General features: G+C 40.6%; 2 protein-coding genes across 2 annotated transcripts in view; both read right to left on the bottom strand.

Annotated features, from left to right (window-relative positions):
• Positions 1–27: 27 nt before the first annotated feature.
• On the bottom strand, positions 28–2,405 carry jagn1a (jagunal homolog 1a). The gene is made up of 3 exons (XM_018702755.2): positions 2,354–2,405; positions 1,560–1,660; positions 28–1,453 (listed from the first exon to the last, which is right to left on the bottom strand). The coding sequence occupies exons 2-3, from the start codon at positions 1,646–1,648 to the stop codon at positions 991–993; spliced, it is 552 nt and encodes a 183-aa protein (XP_018558271.1). The 5' UTR covers positions 1,649–1,660; positions 2,354–2,405; the 3' UTR covers positions 28–990.
• A 732-nt stretch (positions 2,406–3,137) lies between these two features.
• The window catches only part of col8a1a (collagen, type VIII, alpha 1a), a 32,992-nt gene continuing 21,151 nt past the window's right edge, over positions 3,138–14,978 (bottom strand). Inside the window, 3 exon segments of the mRNA XM_051072197.1 lie at positions 3,138–5,778; positions 5,780–6,912; positions 7,248–7,551. Coding sequence (XP_050928154.1) covers positions 4,975–5,778; positions 5,780–6,912; positions 7,248–7,542 — 2,232 coding nt within the window. The 5' untranslated portion in view covers positions 7,543–7,551 and the 3' untranslated portion in view covers positions 3,138–4,974.

Here is a 14,978-nt window from a genome sequence, read left to right as displayed (position 1 = left end):
AAAGATAATAAAACATCTCATTTAAAGTTGAGGAGCATTCATGTATTTTTATTTGGTTTCCAATGCATATTTTATTCATGTGCACAAGCTCAATACGCTGACTTTTTGTTGTTGAATGACAATACCTGAAAATAGAACAGTAGTACTGGCAGCTGCTGTTATTACCACCTTTCTCTATTAATGGTTTAAAATCTGGGGAAAAAAAGGATAAAGATATTGCAAGAGGTAGACTTAATGAAGAGGAAAACATCAGCATATCTGCAGCAAAAGCAAACCACTTTCTTTAACATATATATTGGCATTTTTTTAGGCAAGTTGCACAGAACTGTTCAACTGTGCTAAATACAATACAGTTTTTCATGGTACTTGGCAGGTACGTTGTTTGAGGTGCCTTGGAGAACTTGCCACAGTTCTTCACTCTCAGTGTCTTCTGTCATATTCATGTGATCCCAGACTCAATGACTCACTGCTGAATTCAGGCCTCCTGTGAGGGCCAGACCATCTGTTGCAAGACATCTTGTAGATGCCTCCTGAATGGTATTGCATGATGGATAAGAATCTTAACGTCTATAGATCTTTGCACAGGACTGTATATGTTGGAACATGCATTCACTCTGCTGAATGAGTATGAAAACCTCAACATCTATTCTGTTCAAAGCATGGCAACATTTTTATAGGGATGACAACAATGCCCTGCTTCTAGATGACCTCCTTCTCTGTTTGGGGCAAAGCAGCAGTCCACACTCAGTGATGAAGAGGGTGCAGAGTGACTGAATGCCATTTACAATTATCAATAATGGTGAAAACCAAAAAAAACGAAAAAAAAAATGCTTCAGCATAAATTGTACATCTTGCGCTATCTTACATCTATGTAAGAGCGCTGGTTTCTAAGGTATGTTATATGATATTGATGACTGAATAAGTGGACATGAATGAGTGTAATTTAAGATAAAAACACAGTTTTGCCCAGTCACACCTTTCCTTACTCCATTATTTCTTCTTCTTCTCCTCAGTGGCGTTGAACCATGAGTCTAACAGCTTTTTCATGTAGTATAACTGCCAGGCGTGCACTTGAACAGCAATCACCATGATGAGGTACATCACAGTAACTGCAGAGAAGCCAAAAATGAAGCGGTAGGCCTTTCCATGGCGGTAGAGCTGCTGTGCTACGGGAAACATCTCCATTCCACCATAAATAAGAGGTGCCACGGTGAACAGCCCTGCACTGATCATGGATATGACCAGGTAACTGATATTGTTCTTTGGAAGTGACAGGCTGCTGCAGATCAGAGGGAGGAGGCTGAGCAGGTAGGGGTACTCCCACTGGTATGGCATGGACACGGTGTCATGTGACACCAGGTTGAAGTGGCTGACAGTCACCTGCGCAGCAACCAGCAGCCAGATCAGAAGGTGGACCAAATTTAACTTCCGCACCTCTGACTTCAGGGAGGCACTGCGAAATAGAAAGCAGAATATCAGTCTTTGTAGATATTGTTCCTATTTGGAGATAACATTTACATTCAAGGAACAACATCAGAAATAGATAAAAATGTACTTGCCTCATTTGGTAGTGCGGGGCCACCCTTTCTCTGTGTTTAGAGTCATTTCCATTGGTAGCAGCAGCTCTAGGACCCACGCGAGATGTCATGTTGAGAGAAACCTATTGACACACAACACTCATCTTATTTCAGAAGCCAGAAACTGACAGAGCTAGAAATGCAACTATTACTTTAATCATTTGAGAACAGGGATATGTACTCGCTTGTTTTGTCAGCAGTCCAAAATCAAAAGATATTCAAAATATTGAAATGGAAAAGCAGCAAATCCCCTCAAAAAATCCCCAATTTTGGCGAGAAAAATGACTTTGATAATTAATCATCTATCAATATAGTTACCAGTTATTTTTCTATCTGTAAATTCATCAGTTAATCGACTACTTGTTTCACTGTTAAAAACAACATTTGACACTTTTAACCTGCTCATGTCACAGTGAGAGAGCACAGACCCATGGATAAGGTGTCACAACACCAAAAAAGATGCTATCCGAGGGAGAGAAAAAAATAAAGCAGGAATCATGACACGAAATCAACCATAATACGCCAGACTGTTTCTGATATCAAGGTGCTTACAGCTATGTAAAAAAATCAGGCAGATTATTCAGGTCGCTGAACCGAGTTGAAGTAGGTTAGTGCGTTAGCTGCTGTTGCTATCAAACCTAATTCAGCATTTAAACTAGTCTCGCCACAGCCAGGCGTAACGCCACAGCGCTGTATGTTAGGGCAAGCGACGATTTATCATTCGCAACAACAAGAGTGCGACACCGTGTAAAACTGTGCTAACAAACAAAGCTTACCGCTCCGTATTTCCTTACGTTAGGTCAGGCCCGTTGTTTAAATCGGTACTGACAAAAGATGTGATAAATGGATGTTGATGACAGCTCTGCACATGCGCACAATCTCAGTGTTCAAGCGAAGGACCTCCCACCTCAGCATCAGCATCTTTCCCCTCATCACTGCTAGGTTTCCAGTTCCAGCCTTTAAGAAGCAATCCTATAATAATAAACTCCAGATTAAAATCCACCAAATCAGTATGTCTTTAATTCTTGTATTTGTTTACTCATCACGGTTTTTGTCTGTTTCTATACAATAAAAAATATTTAGAATATCTAGAATAACCTGACACCCTCTCACAACTAAAGAACTCATCTTAAAAAGCAACTTGCGAGTTTGAAACTGCGTTGAATGAAACTGGATTCAAAGAATATACACTACAGTGACAGTGTCCCTCATCACATCAGTTACTATGCTTCAGCTATGCATTTTGCCAAACAAATTTTGAACTAAATTGGCACAAACCACTAAACACATAGTAAGCCTGGAGCTCTCCAGGCCCCTGGCGTTCTGTGGTCTTGAGTAGCTGCCTGATTTGATGCCTGGGCATCTTTCACACTGTGTTAGTCCACCACATGTGACAGATGTGACCCAACACTCTGTTATGGATGAGCTCCTAAAGTTAATTTTAAATTGACATACCATCCTTATTCAAAATTGGTTGTCCTCTGTGTGCTCAGAAATAAAGAGGTCAATAGCTTTTTAATTAAACAAATTTTATTTAGAAAAAACAAACATAGACAATGATAATAACAAACATGAAACATCAAGACATAAATTCAATGGTTACACTGGAGGTATTAGCACCATGGTTAAAAGGAGAAATATATATTTATCCTTCCTTTAAAACTTTGCATGCTCGATGTCCATTTCATAGCATGTAGGAGATCAGCAGATAACATAATAAATTATTGACATAATTGTTGTTATGAATTGCTGCAACATTGAATACTTGCTCTGAGTCTGTTAACTGAAATGTAGATCTATATGTTTTCTCCACAAACCTGGCAGCAAGACTTAATACATGAAGCATACCAAGGATACTGTGGTACCTAATTTAGTTCTCTCTTCTAAACAAATCACACCAGATGGGCTGGTTAAATACCAAGTCCCACTGTTAAAGAGTTTCATTTCAAAAGTATAATTCATAATTTGTTTTCCACATATGACACTCTTATGTATAATTATACCACCATTACACCTAGAAAAGTGTGAAGTTATTCCAATTTTGCACAATATCAACAGTGAATTTTAAATTAAAAACAATGAGTCAGAATACATCAACTAACAATTTATTTCTAAAATGACTGTGGTTGCTTTGGAATGAAACTACATAAATGCAGAGTATTACATTGTAGTAAAAACTGCACAATTGTACATGTCCACAGATTTATGCTTTCTCATATTTAGCATCTGTCACTTAAACCTGTATAATCCTATGGTTTAGTCATTGACATAGGAATTCTGTATTCTGAGTGGTTTTCATAGCCCAGGGCAAAATGGTGTGTTTGTTTGACCTCTGCATTTTTGCACAGAACATTGTTTCTCAACAGCACATTATGCAAACATTAAAACATGAAGTTAATATTACATTCTCACTCATGAGAGCAATTGTCAGTCAGCAACATGCATTCTCAGGTAAAGTTTCATGCATATCATTATCTAATTTTGACCATCTGATTTTTGTGTGCTCTCTCAAGTGAACACATTAATAACCTTACTTAATTACTAGTCAGTCACCAATAACAGCCATCCCTATTATATGTAATGCCTTCACACACCTGAGGTGAAAGTCATTTAGGTTGCTCCCACCTGTATTTTGCAAATTCAAGTCTTTTTTGGTGATCCAACATGGAGCTTGAGAGATAAATCCTTTGAAAATCAGAACTAGAGTGTATACAGTTAACCTTTTCCAGAAAATCTGTCATCTGCAGGTTACACAACCAGAAATGTGTTCACCTCTAAAACACATACAGACTGCTTTAATGCAAACCTTTAAATGATCTATGTTGTCATCCTCAAGAGTTCATTTTACTAACAGAAATTTCCTACCAGAATGTCTTCATATTTTCCACTGTATTTCACATTCTTGACGTATGGGGTAGCTGCCAGTTTTGAAGAGGTGAAGGGACAAAATCTGACACTGCTGCAACAGTGTAACTATAATTGTTTGCTTGTTTTTTTTTTTTTTTTTTGTAAGGCGAAGGGGTTTTCTTTTGCATACACTTCACATATTCCCTAAATGTGTTTGCACCTAATAAGAAATTGCGCTCTGTGTTTTTTTTCACTCTTATGAATGACAATACATCTGGAGCCATATTTTACTTCTTTAGATGTTCTTTCATGGCTTTTTCTCCATTTTTTAATCTTTAAAACTGTAAGATAATAAATCTTTACTCTCTCAATTTAACGGATATAAGAGTTGACAGTATAAAAGCTGCTGTATATACAGACCATCATACTTATTAGTTTCCTCCAAGCATTTTATATTGTCCTCTCGTTTCTGTTGATAATCAACAGTTTGTTGATTTTACATTAAAAATTGCTCAGTCTAAGGTAATTCATGATCATGTTTTTTATTATATTACATAGGATATAACAAGTACCCAGAGAAGGAGGAGTGCACATACTGCCCAGCATAAAGTCCTGAGGCCTGATCTGAGGGCAGCTGAATATACACAGTGTCTCCAGGTTGTAGAGGTAATACCGCACTCCCTGATGCTTGGTCTAGGAAACCCTTTTTGTATTCATCATATGTGTACATCACTGGCTCATTGTTCCTCATCAAAGCCACCCACACATTGGCTCCTTTGCAATGGATGTGGTAGGCAAAGTAATAAATGCCAGGCATGTCACAGGTGAAAATTCCTGTCTGGGGGTTGTAGTTTTGGCGACCATTGTACAGGAGTTTGTCAAAGACAACTGGAGTGCCCACAGGTGGAAAGGGAGTTGTTACCACAGCTGTGAATGCTGGCATTTCCAATCCACTGGCACCCATTACTTCTGCCCCATTGCCTCCATACTTGCCCTTCTTACCATAACTACCAGCCTTAACACCATCTAGTCCAGGGCCCATCTCAGAGAGTACTCCAGCCATGTCAGGAGACAGACCAGGTACTCCAGGTGGGCCCGGTGGTCCAGGAGGGCCAGGCTGACCTGGCTGTCCAGGGGGTCCTGATGGGCCCTCTTTTCCTGGGGGTCCAATGGGACCAGGAAGACCTGGACTCCCCTCACCTGTATTGCCTGGTAGACCAGGTGGACCAATATCTCCTTTTTGCCCAGGAATACCAGGAGGCCCAATTGATCCTGCTGCGCCATCCATTCCTGGGATTCCTTTAGGACCTTGAGGCCCCACTTCACCAGGTAATCCACCTTGTCCTTTTGGCCCTGGAAAGTCCTGGAGGACCAGGTGTACCAGGTAGGCCTTTATGCCCACTTTCTCCTTTGGCACCACTTAGACCCGGGGGACCTCTTGGCCCTGGCTCTCCACGGCCTCCGGGCAGACCATCCTTACCAGGTGTCCCAGGAAGACCAGGGTCACCCATGGCTCCATCAAGCCCTTTAGGTCCTCCATCTCCACAGTCCCCTTTAGGACCAGGTGCACCTAAACCTCCTGGAGGTCCCATAGGGCCTGGAGGACCAGGTGGACCATTTGGTCCAGGGGGGCCAAGCATACCAGGTAGTCCTCCATGGCCCTTATCTCCTTTAGGTCCTGGGGGTCCAGGTGGCCCACTCATACCTTTATCACCCTTTGGTCCTGGGAGTCCTGGTTTACCAAATCCAGGCAGTCCTGGCTTTCCCGGCAGACCTGGTGGTCCTGGGTGACCTTTTGCACCTGGCATACCTGGCTGTCCTGGCAGACCATTTTGACCTGGCTTTCCTTGACCAGGTAGTCCTGGTGGGCCAGGCTGTCCTCCTTCACCAGAAGGCCCAGCTGGTCCTTGCTCTCCAGGATGTCCTTTCTCTCCTGGTGGTCCTTGTGGACCTGGTGCCCCATTTAACCCAGGTTTTCCAAAACCAGGCAGTCCTCTTGGGCCAGCTGGTCCTGGGGGCCCAGGGAGCCCTTTGTGACCCGGTTGTCCTGGCTGGCCCATCCCTTTATCTCCTTTGGGTCCTGGTAATCCTGGTAGGCCTGGCAGACCTTTGTGACCTGGTTCTCCTTTTGGCCCCGGTTGGCCTGGTAATCCCTGCACCCCTGATTTACCTATTCCTGGTAGCCCAGGAGGTCCTGGAGGACCCTGAGGTCCAGGCTGTCCAGATGGCCCTTCCTCACCCCTAGGACCCATTTCTCCTTGTGGCCCAGCCTCACCATTTCCTCCTGGCTTGCCTGGCATTCCTGGCAAACCTGGTTTACCCACTCCAGGCACTCCTGGTGGACCAGGAGGTCCAGGTCGTCCCATAGGTCCTGGCTGTCCGTTCCCTGGAGGTCCAGGTGGTCCTGGAGGTCCCTCTGGGCCAGGTGGCCCAGCTGGGCCTGGCTCTCCTTGAGGAATTCCCTCAGCACCACTGGGGATTGTCTGACCTGTAAGAGACACATTCAACCAAAAATTATGAAATTGAAAATTCACAGACAACATTTTGTCTTTATTTTTAATCTCTAGATCTATTATCAAGTTTGGCAAAAGGGTGAGCACAAACATGACCACACAACAGATACTAAGTTAGCTGTAGGAAATTCAAGTAACTTCAAGAAACAACAAATACAAACAATTTATTTATTATGTACCATTAATAAATAAATGTTTGTGCCCTTACAATGTGAAAACAGGTCATGTCACATTTGTTCAAGATCTGAATGTACTGTATATGTTCTTGGGAGGCTCTTGGTCACTGTCTGTTGAAAATATAATTTCTCACCTTTGTCTTGACCACCTTTATATCCACCACCTTTACGAGCATTGTCTGTGCCCTTGTGCATGGGCATCTGGGGTATCTCCTTCCTGTAATGGGGATACTGCATATAGGGCACCTCTTTACCAAGGTACTGTTGCTGAGGAAAACCCTCTTTGCCCATGCCCATGTGTTGGTGGTGCTGCACTGGCTGGTATGGCTGAGGGTGTTGCTTGTGTCCATAGTATGCCCCACCACTCACAGAAGTAAGTGCTGCAAGCTGTAGCAGTGTCAGGAGGAAGGGGACAGGGAAGGGAGGCATAGTCAAGGCCTGAAAAGAAGGTAGAGAAGACAAGACATGAGGTAGGGATGCAGCTCTTTTTAAATTCTGTGTGTTAGTGAGTAGATCAAACAATTTGGTACTTTTTGTAAGGTCATGAGTGCCTTCAACTGAGTGAGGTGAACAACCTTGTTTACATACTGCAGGCAGTTGCAGGCCATGCTCTGGCACCCTCTGCTGGCTATATATTGGAACTACAAACTGGTCTTATGAACAGTGATTTCTGTCGACCTGTACCGAGTGTCACCCATGTAATATTGTCATAGGCAGAAAGCTGGCCATTTCTTCTTTGCGCAGCTCTGTTCATCTTAATCTGCTCATCTAAAAATACAGCTTTGCTTGTTTGGTGTATACCACTTGTAAATGATGAAATTGAAACTGATGTATACAACTTGTAAATGACTGAAGCATTTCTCCCACTGTTAACTTTAAATGATTATTCTATTATTCTATAAAATCACCATAAATACTCCTACACCTACTGGAAACTATTGACAGTTTACACTGAACAAAACTGCTATTAATGTTTTAAAGCTTAAATTAGATTTATTTGTCATGTTTTGGCTTTATTGTTTTTTTCCTTCAATACATTGACAATGTCAATAATAATGCAATAACAATAACAACAACAAAAGCAAGTTTGGCAAAGTTTCAGTATCACAATTAGCAGGACTCAAATGGTTCAAATTTTCATGTATGTTGGGCAGAATTATATATACCTTTCCTGTATATCTCTACAAAGGAAAAGCTGACCAATCACATTGGCTTGAATATGGAGGAATTCTTCAAAGTTCTACTTTGACTGCTGAGTTGAGAGGATATATAATTTTCAGACTGATAATAGACCACATATAGAGAAGGATTTTGAAAAGACTGTGTGTTCTGCAGCAAATGTTGCCTAATCTTCAGATGTACAAATGTGCTCACATTACAATATAACATAGAGTAGCATTCTTTTTCTTATCTATGGTCATTATTGATTGGACTACTTGTGTTTTATGTCTACTGGCTCTTTATTTTTACATTTTAGTGATTTAATTTTTTTTGAGTGTAATGTGAAATGTGTATGGGAAGTTGTGTAATGCTATTCATGCCCTTTAAGCTAGGCACAAAAAAACCATGCAAGACAAATTACACTGTCACTCTTACAGGGTGGGCTGCTGTACACTGCAATTGCTACAGTTGCCCACAAGAGGGCGCCACACTAAATGTTACAAAGATTATCCCCTGCTCATGTTCACATGTTGGGCTGAAATGTTTATTTCAAAATAGATCACTATTTAAAATTTGAGCAGGAAAACTGCAATGCCTTAAGGGCACCTGTCATCATAATTATTCAGTTTTGATGTCTGAGTTGCCAACAATAGACAAAAACAATAATGTACATGATAAAGAGAATTTACATGTACATTAGAATGAGAATATGAACATGCATTTATTGCTTGACACTTAAGCTTTTTATTGTTTTAATTAAATTAAGTGTATAAAGCATTTCTGCCACATCCTGGCTAATTTACTAGGTCTGTATACCATTTCTATTGTTACTAATAAGAGCATTCTTGTCTTTCCTGCATTACTGAAATGATTTTAATCAATAAATAAATCCCAAGGCAATGGCATAAAAAGTAAAGTGAGAGAGGAGATAACACAGGACAGTGCACTGTAATAGTGAGACATATCTACAGCATGTGCCTGTTAGAGCTACAAGCAACAGACACTCACCAACAACTCAAAATAAGATAAAGACTCAGCTCAAAACTAGTGAGGAAGAACCTATTCATGTGACAGTGCCTGTCTGATGTCTTTTTTTTTGTTTCTGGCTAGCACTCGGCAACATCTGGTCCAACAAGTACATTTCTAAGAAAACAGAGTTGCTATCCTGCTGAGCAGTTCAGACTGGCCATGTATTTCTTACTTCCATTATCTAACCCCTGAGCTTACTGCTTTAAATGGTCAGTAACGGAGCAAGGCGAAGGGGTTTTCTTTGGCTCATGAATAAGACTCTCAGCTGCTCCTCTGGGTGCCTACTTCAGTCATTCTTTATAACTACCATCTCCATCTCAGTCTTAGTCAATTCATCTCCTGCCACACTCCCTGTCTAGGTTCAACTGCGATCCCAGTCCCGGTTTTATTACGGCCAACTCATCTGTAGCTTTTCTAATTCACATCCTAAACCACATCCTTACTGTCTATTCCATCACTGGCTCTTTGGATCTTTTCTGCCCTTTCACCTTTTCTCAGTCGACTGGTGATTTTGACATGGTCGTGCCACTGTCTCCCCTGATGAGAGCTGGCCTTTGAAGGAAGCCTACCTAGTTTCCACAGCGACAGAGGCCAGACATGCCAAAGGGACCAGAGGAATGCCACTGATTTTTCCCAACAAGAACTGGAACCTAAATTTGACCACTGGGCGGAAGCTACTGCATTTTCCCAGTATCCTAATCAGCTCTATGAATCTGTGAGGTCTGCAGACAATATGCAGAAGTGGAGGATTGGCCAGTAAAGTTGGTCTCTGAATATGACACAAGTTAACCTGAGAATTAAGCTTTTCGCATTGTGAGTGTGAGACTGCATTAAGGTTGCCAGACTGCTAAAATGGACATTGTATAGAGCAACAGTGACTAATAAAGATCGAGAGATAATGGTAATATATGGAAATGGAGCAAGAGAAGGATGTGAGAAGGAGGTGACCATAACGTTTTGTATTAGTACAGAAAAGTTTTAGAATAGGTTTCTCTGTACCAACAAAGAAAGCTGCCTTTTCTTTACAAAAGGTGACACTATGTATTGCATGCACTGTGTACTGTAGCGTACTGTATGGGCTGGACGTGGGAGTTAGAAGAAAGAGGAGCACTGAGACATTTGTCAGGTTAAAATAATCAGACACTTTTTCCAACAAACACTCAGTCAAGAAATCCATCAGATGTGTTTCAAGATCCTGTGAGTGTTTTGAGGTTTTGAGAAAAAGGTATAAACTTTCATCCACTATCTAATGGCATGCCAGAAAAAGTCACTCTTCTCTCTGTTCCACAGCAGAACAGAGAGGCTTTCACGGTACAAAAGCCAAACATGCAGCTGAGTGATTTGATTACACCAAAATTTATGGTCTGTCTCTTAGCAAGAGAATGTCAGTTTATATGATTCCCAAAAAAAGAAGATTTTATTTACAAATGTATCAAAATCTACATCAAAAATGTGTGTGTACATGTGTACATATTTATATTTTTAAATATCCTGTGGATATAATATTTTCTAATTGCTTTTCTGACTGTACTGTAGCAGGCAAAAAAAAAAAGAAAGAAAAAAGAAAAAAGGCTACACTAAGTGAAGTGCACTTCTGACACATTTTCATAATGTGTCCCCTTACAGATATTAAACCATTTTCACTTTTGAAATGAGTTGGCAAAAGCAGTGCTGACTATTCACCAACTTGCATTGAATTTATTTTACAGCAAATGTAAATGATATTCAAATGTAATGTAATCACAATTTATAAATATGAGTATGTTTTTGTTTCTAGCCAATCAAAGAAATGACAGGGTGCTTAGTGATTTTATAATTATGATATATAATGTATGATGTGATATAGAATGTGAGTATTTGCCAAAATGTAAATGTACATAAAGAGGTTTTAGTAAATAAATGTGTGATGATTTTACTGCCTTTTAGGAACGTCCCAGCTCAGTGTTGGTATGTGAGTGTGTATAGGTGTTTTTAAAGGGCTGGAAATATTCGGACCAAACTTGCAACTACAGATCAGAGGGACCAGTACAACGAGGGTCTGTTCGGCATCACATAGCAACGCCATAACATTGCCATGGTGACCACAGAATGATGGAAACACCTTCTGTCTTTACCTGGTGTACTTTTCTCCAACACATTATTCTACATAAGTGTTGCCTCCCCAGTGACTTGTTCATACAGTGGAGTCACTTTCAGAGTCTGACATAAACATTAACCAGCAATTTCCACGTTTTAACTTGTTTTCACAGAAAACAGAAAAAGAGAAGGGGGCAGTTACAACAAAGTGACTACATAAAGAAGTCAGTTATATCCATTAAATTTATTTTTAAGTGCTAGTGTCATCCCTCCATGTATATTCAAGCCTATGGCAGACATTAAGTCACATATAAATGTGTGACAGCTGTGAGAAGTCGTGACAGTGTGAGTAGCATGTTGTGAGCTGTTTCTCACATTTGTAAGATTTACAGTTTAATTTTTCACACACTGGTGTAAAACAATTTGGCTCCCTCAATGACGACTCTCTGACAAGCAGCCATTTGTAACAGTGACTAAACATTAACAGCAACCATGTTCTACATTTTCATACCAGGCAGATTTCACCAGTGTGTCATTCAGTGCACACCCTTTTCATAGTGGTTTGTTTATGAGACAGGAAAAGACACACATGAACAGTTGCATGCATACTGAAGAGACCTGTAGACAAATGTATAAACACACACACAGCATCCTGTGCAATGGACGCATTTTTTGCAAAAATTGGAATCATTTTAAAACCAAGTCTGAAGAATAATGTATTCATGACTGATCAAGTGCCTTTCCCTAAATTGATGGTACATTTATTATAATTTCTATTGTCTAATACTCATTTTTGATTCATATAATTGCACATTTATTTATTTAACTATATTTTTTAACAACACTAAACATCTACAGCCATGCTATAGGGGCTCTGTGAGGCAGTACTCATGTTGTTTACCATATTCACCATCTTAGTTTAGTGTGTTAGCATGTTAATATTTACTGAGAAGTGCTAAAAACCAAGTACAGCTGAGGCTGATGGGTATGTCATTATTTTTGGCACAGATGGCTTAAAGGAAAAGTCAGGGGATCATCAAAATTATTACAACTTATGAGGTGAACATGAATATGGGTGGTGGTGAACAGACTAACTGACACTGACATCCCTCAAACCATGGTGCTAGCATGGCTAAAAAAAAAAGCCCATCTAGGGACAACTTTATCAGATTTGCTCAGGCTGTAAATGCTATGACACATACCAAATATTCACTAAATATTATATTTGTAAGTATCTATCAGCATAATAAGTAAAGTAAAAATTCTGCTAAATTATTCACTTACTTTTTTCATCCCATTACATGCCATCACCTTCACTGAATCCTGTCATTCAGATTCTATCACATTTGCCATTAGACGACAGCCCAGGGGGACAAAAAGGTGCAAATATCTGTGGTTTCGGACCCTAATTTTTCAACATCTGCTGCCAGAATCATGTGTGGCTGGTCATACGCCACTGAGCTCTCAGCATGTCCTGCCTGGCCCAGACAGCCTCAAAAATAAGCAAAACCTTAAAGTAGTCTACATCATATGTCTATGTATTGTGTGTGTGTGAATGTGTATGTGTGTGCCTCTGTTTCCTCGACTACTTCCAGATGTCCATCTTTTTGACATTTTACATAAACGAAACGCGCTAAATTGTCCATCAGGTGTGCGACGTGAGAGGACTCATGGGCGTCATATGTCTGTAAGCTGTTGTTTTTGCTGAGTCAACCTTCACCCAGTGGAAGCAGAGGTGTTATTGCAGTTTATACAAGCTGTGATCTCCATAATGTCATTAAAACTGCAGCAGCTGTGCCACCCCCTGAGCAAACGTGTAAAGAGAGAATAAGACTATCAAAACTACAGTGTTGAAATGAACACCAGCTTCTTTAGTTCTTGTGATTTACCAATACAGGAAGGCAGTGAGGGGTCATTAAAAACATACATTTCCATTAGGTAGCCTCAAAAATCATGGAAGAATGCAGTTTTAAATTTAGCTCATTACAAAAAGAGAGATTTTTCAACCTCACAAAAACTGTACAGGTATTCAAGAGAGCTACTGAAGTAAGTTTACTTGCTTTAGAATTACTTTTCAGTGCTTGTACTGTCAGGATTACCACTAAGCATGATATTTAGATGGTAATTATATTGTGGAGGTATAACTTCAGACTGTAATGGTGAGCTCTAGAGCGGAGTGTCACTTTAGTTTCAGGAGAAATAAATGAACAATTTAATCTGTTTCTGTATGAAAGTCTGAGATACTGTCATCTTGGTGGAAAGATGGGGAGACAGGCTGCAATCACATTGCTATTGTGTGTCAGAGCCATAAAACACATTGTAAATAATGTAAATGTTATTAACGTCTTTTGAAGTTCATGTGATTTGCATCACACACGTCAACACTCAACAATGTAAGTCAGGAAGAAGAGAGCAAATACAGATAATCATTGAGCGTGACCTCTGGCTGATTCCTCACTTATGGAAACACACCTGTCCTGGATTTATATTGCTCATGCACACATAGACGCACGCACAGTGACAGATCTCAGCTGATGGGTCAGGACTGCCAAATATGTACAGCTAAGCAGTGTGCCACATTCTTCCTCAAAGGCATTTTTTAATCTCTTCTCCCATGCATTTGACCAAGATGGAAATACTAGCTGTCCTCACGTCTCCAGACACATCTGTCTATTCTCTCTCCTCTGTCAGATACAGACAACTCTCTTCTCACCGTCTCCTTTTCTTGTGAACAGAGCCATGTCTGTTCTGCACCATCTTCACCCTCTGCCTCATTTCTTTCCTCTCTGTCTCCATCCATCTGTTTGCCCTCACTGGCCTTTTTCTCCCTCTGGAAGCATCCAGGTTCAGTGACCTGGAGACACTTAGTGACCTTGCAGACCACAGTGGAGGTCAGTGGGCGAGACAGTGTGTCTTTTTAAACCACCTTGCTAACAGAGCCCTGAAAAGAACTAAAGAAAAGTCCAGTGGTGATGAGACTGATTATATTTCAGGCAAAGATTTGGTTGGACTATGGATCTGTTGGTGCTCAAGTGCTGAACATTTTGCTTGTGCTGTACATGTGTGTGTGTGGAAAGACAGGATTACAAAAAGTATTCAGGACCTAAAATAGTCACGTATTCCAGCAAATTAGGTCTAACTCAGAGTTTCTCCTTGTGTATCTATAAACCAGACAGTCTGACCAAAAACTACTGTTTAAATCCCACTGAACATGTTTGGCAAACCACTCTGCCTTCCTCCCTGCACCACAAACCATTTACAAATTTATACTTAAGCCAGCAAGTACCCTTGCACTCAATCTTGGTGAGTGCACTGACGCTGTGGTTTCTCAGTGAAAGGGAAAAACATTTGCAGCTCCTCAGCTCCCTAAACGCAGCTTTTATCACAAAGCCCACCTCATAAAATTAACACCTCTTCAAGTCACGCTACAAACGTCCTTGTTCAAACGGACTTCGTACACACACATACACACACTGCCACAGCTGTGCAGCTAAATGACCAAAGTGTTTACTTCTTTCCCTCTCCTTTACCCTGCCATCATTCTTGGTTTTCATTGGGTCCTTTTGTCCCTTTGTCCTGTGCATTCCTGAAGTTTGTTG

The sequence above is a fragment of the Lates calcarifer genome, linkage group LG1 (genome assembly GCF_001640805.2).
Source record: "Lates calcarifer isolate ASB-BC8 linkage group LG1, TLL_Latcal_v3, whole genome shotgun sequence".
NCBI classification, from domain to species: domain Eukaryota; kingdom Metazoa; phylum Chordata; class Actinopteri; family Centropomidae; genus Lates; species Lates calcarifer.
The sequence above is the reverse complement of the archived record's forward strand: the minus strand, read 5'-3'. Positions and strand labels throughout refer to the sequence as shown.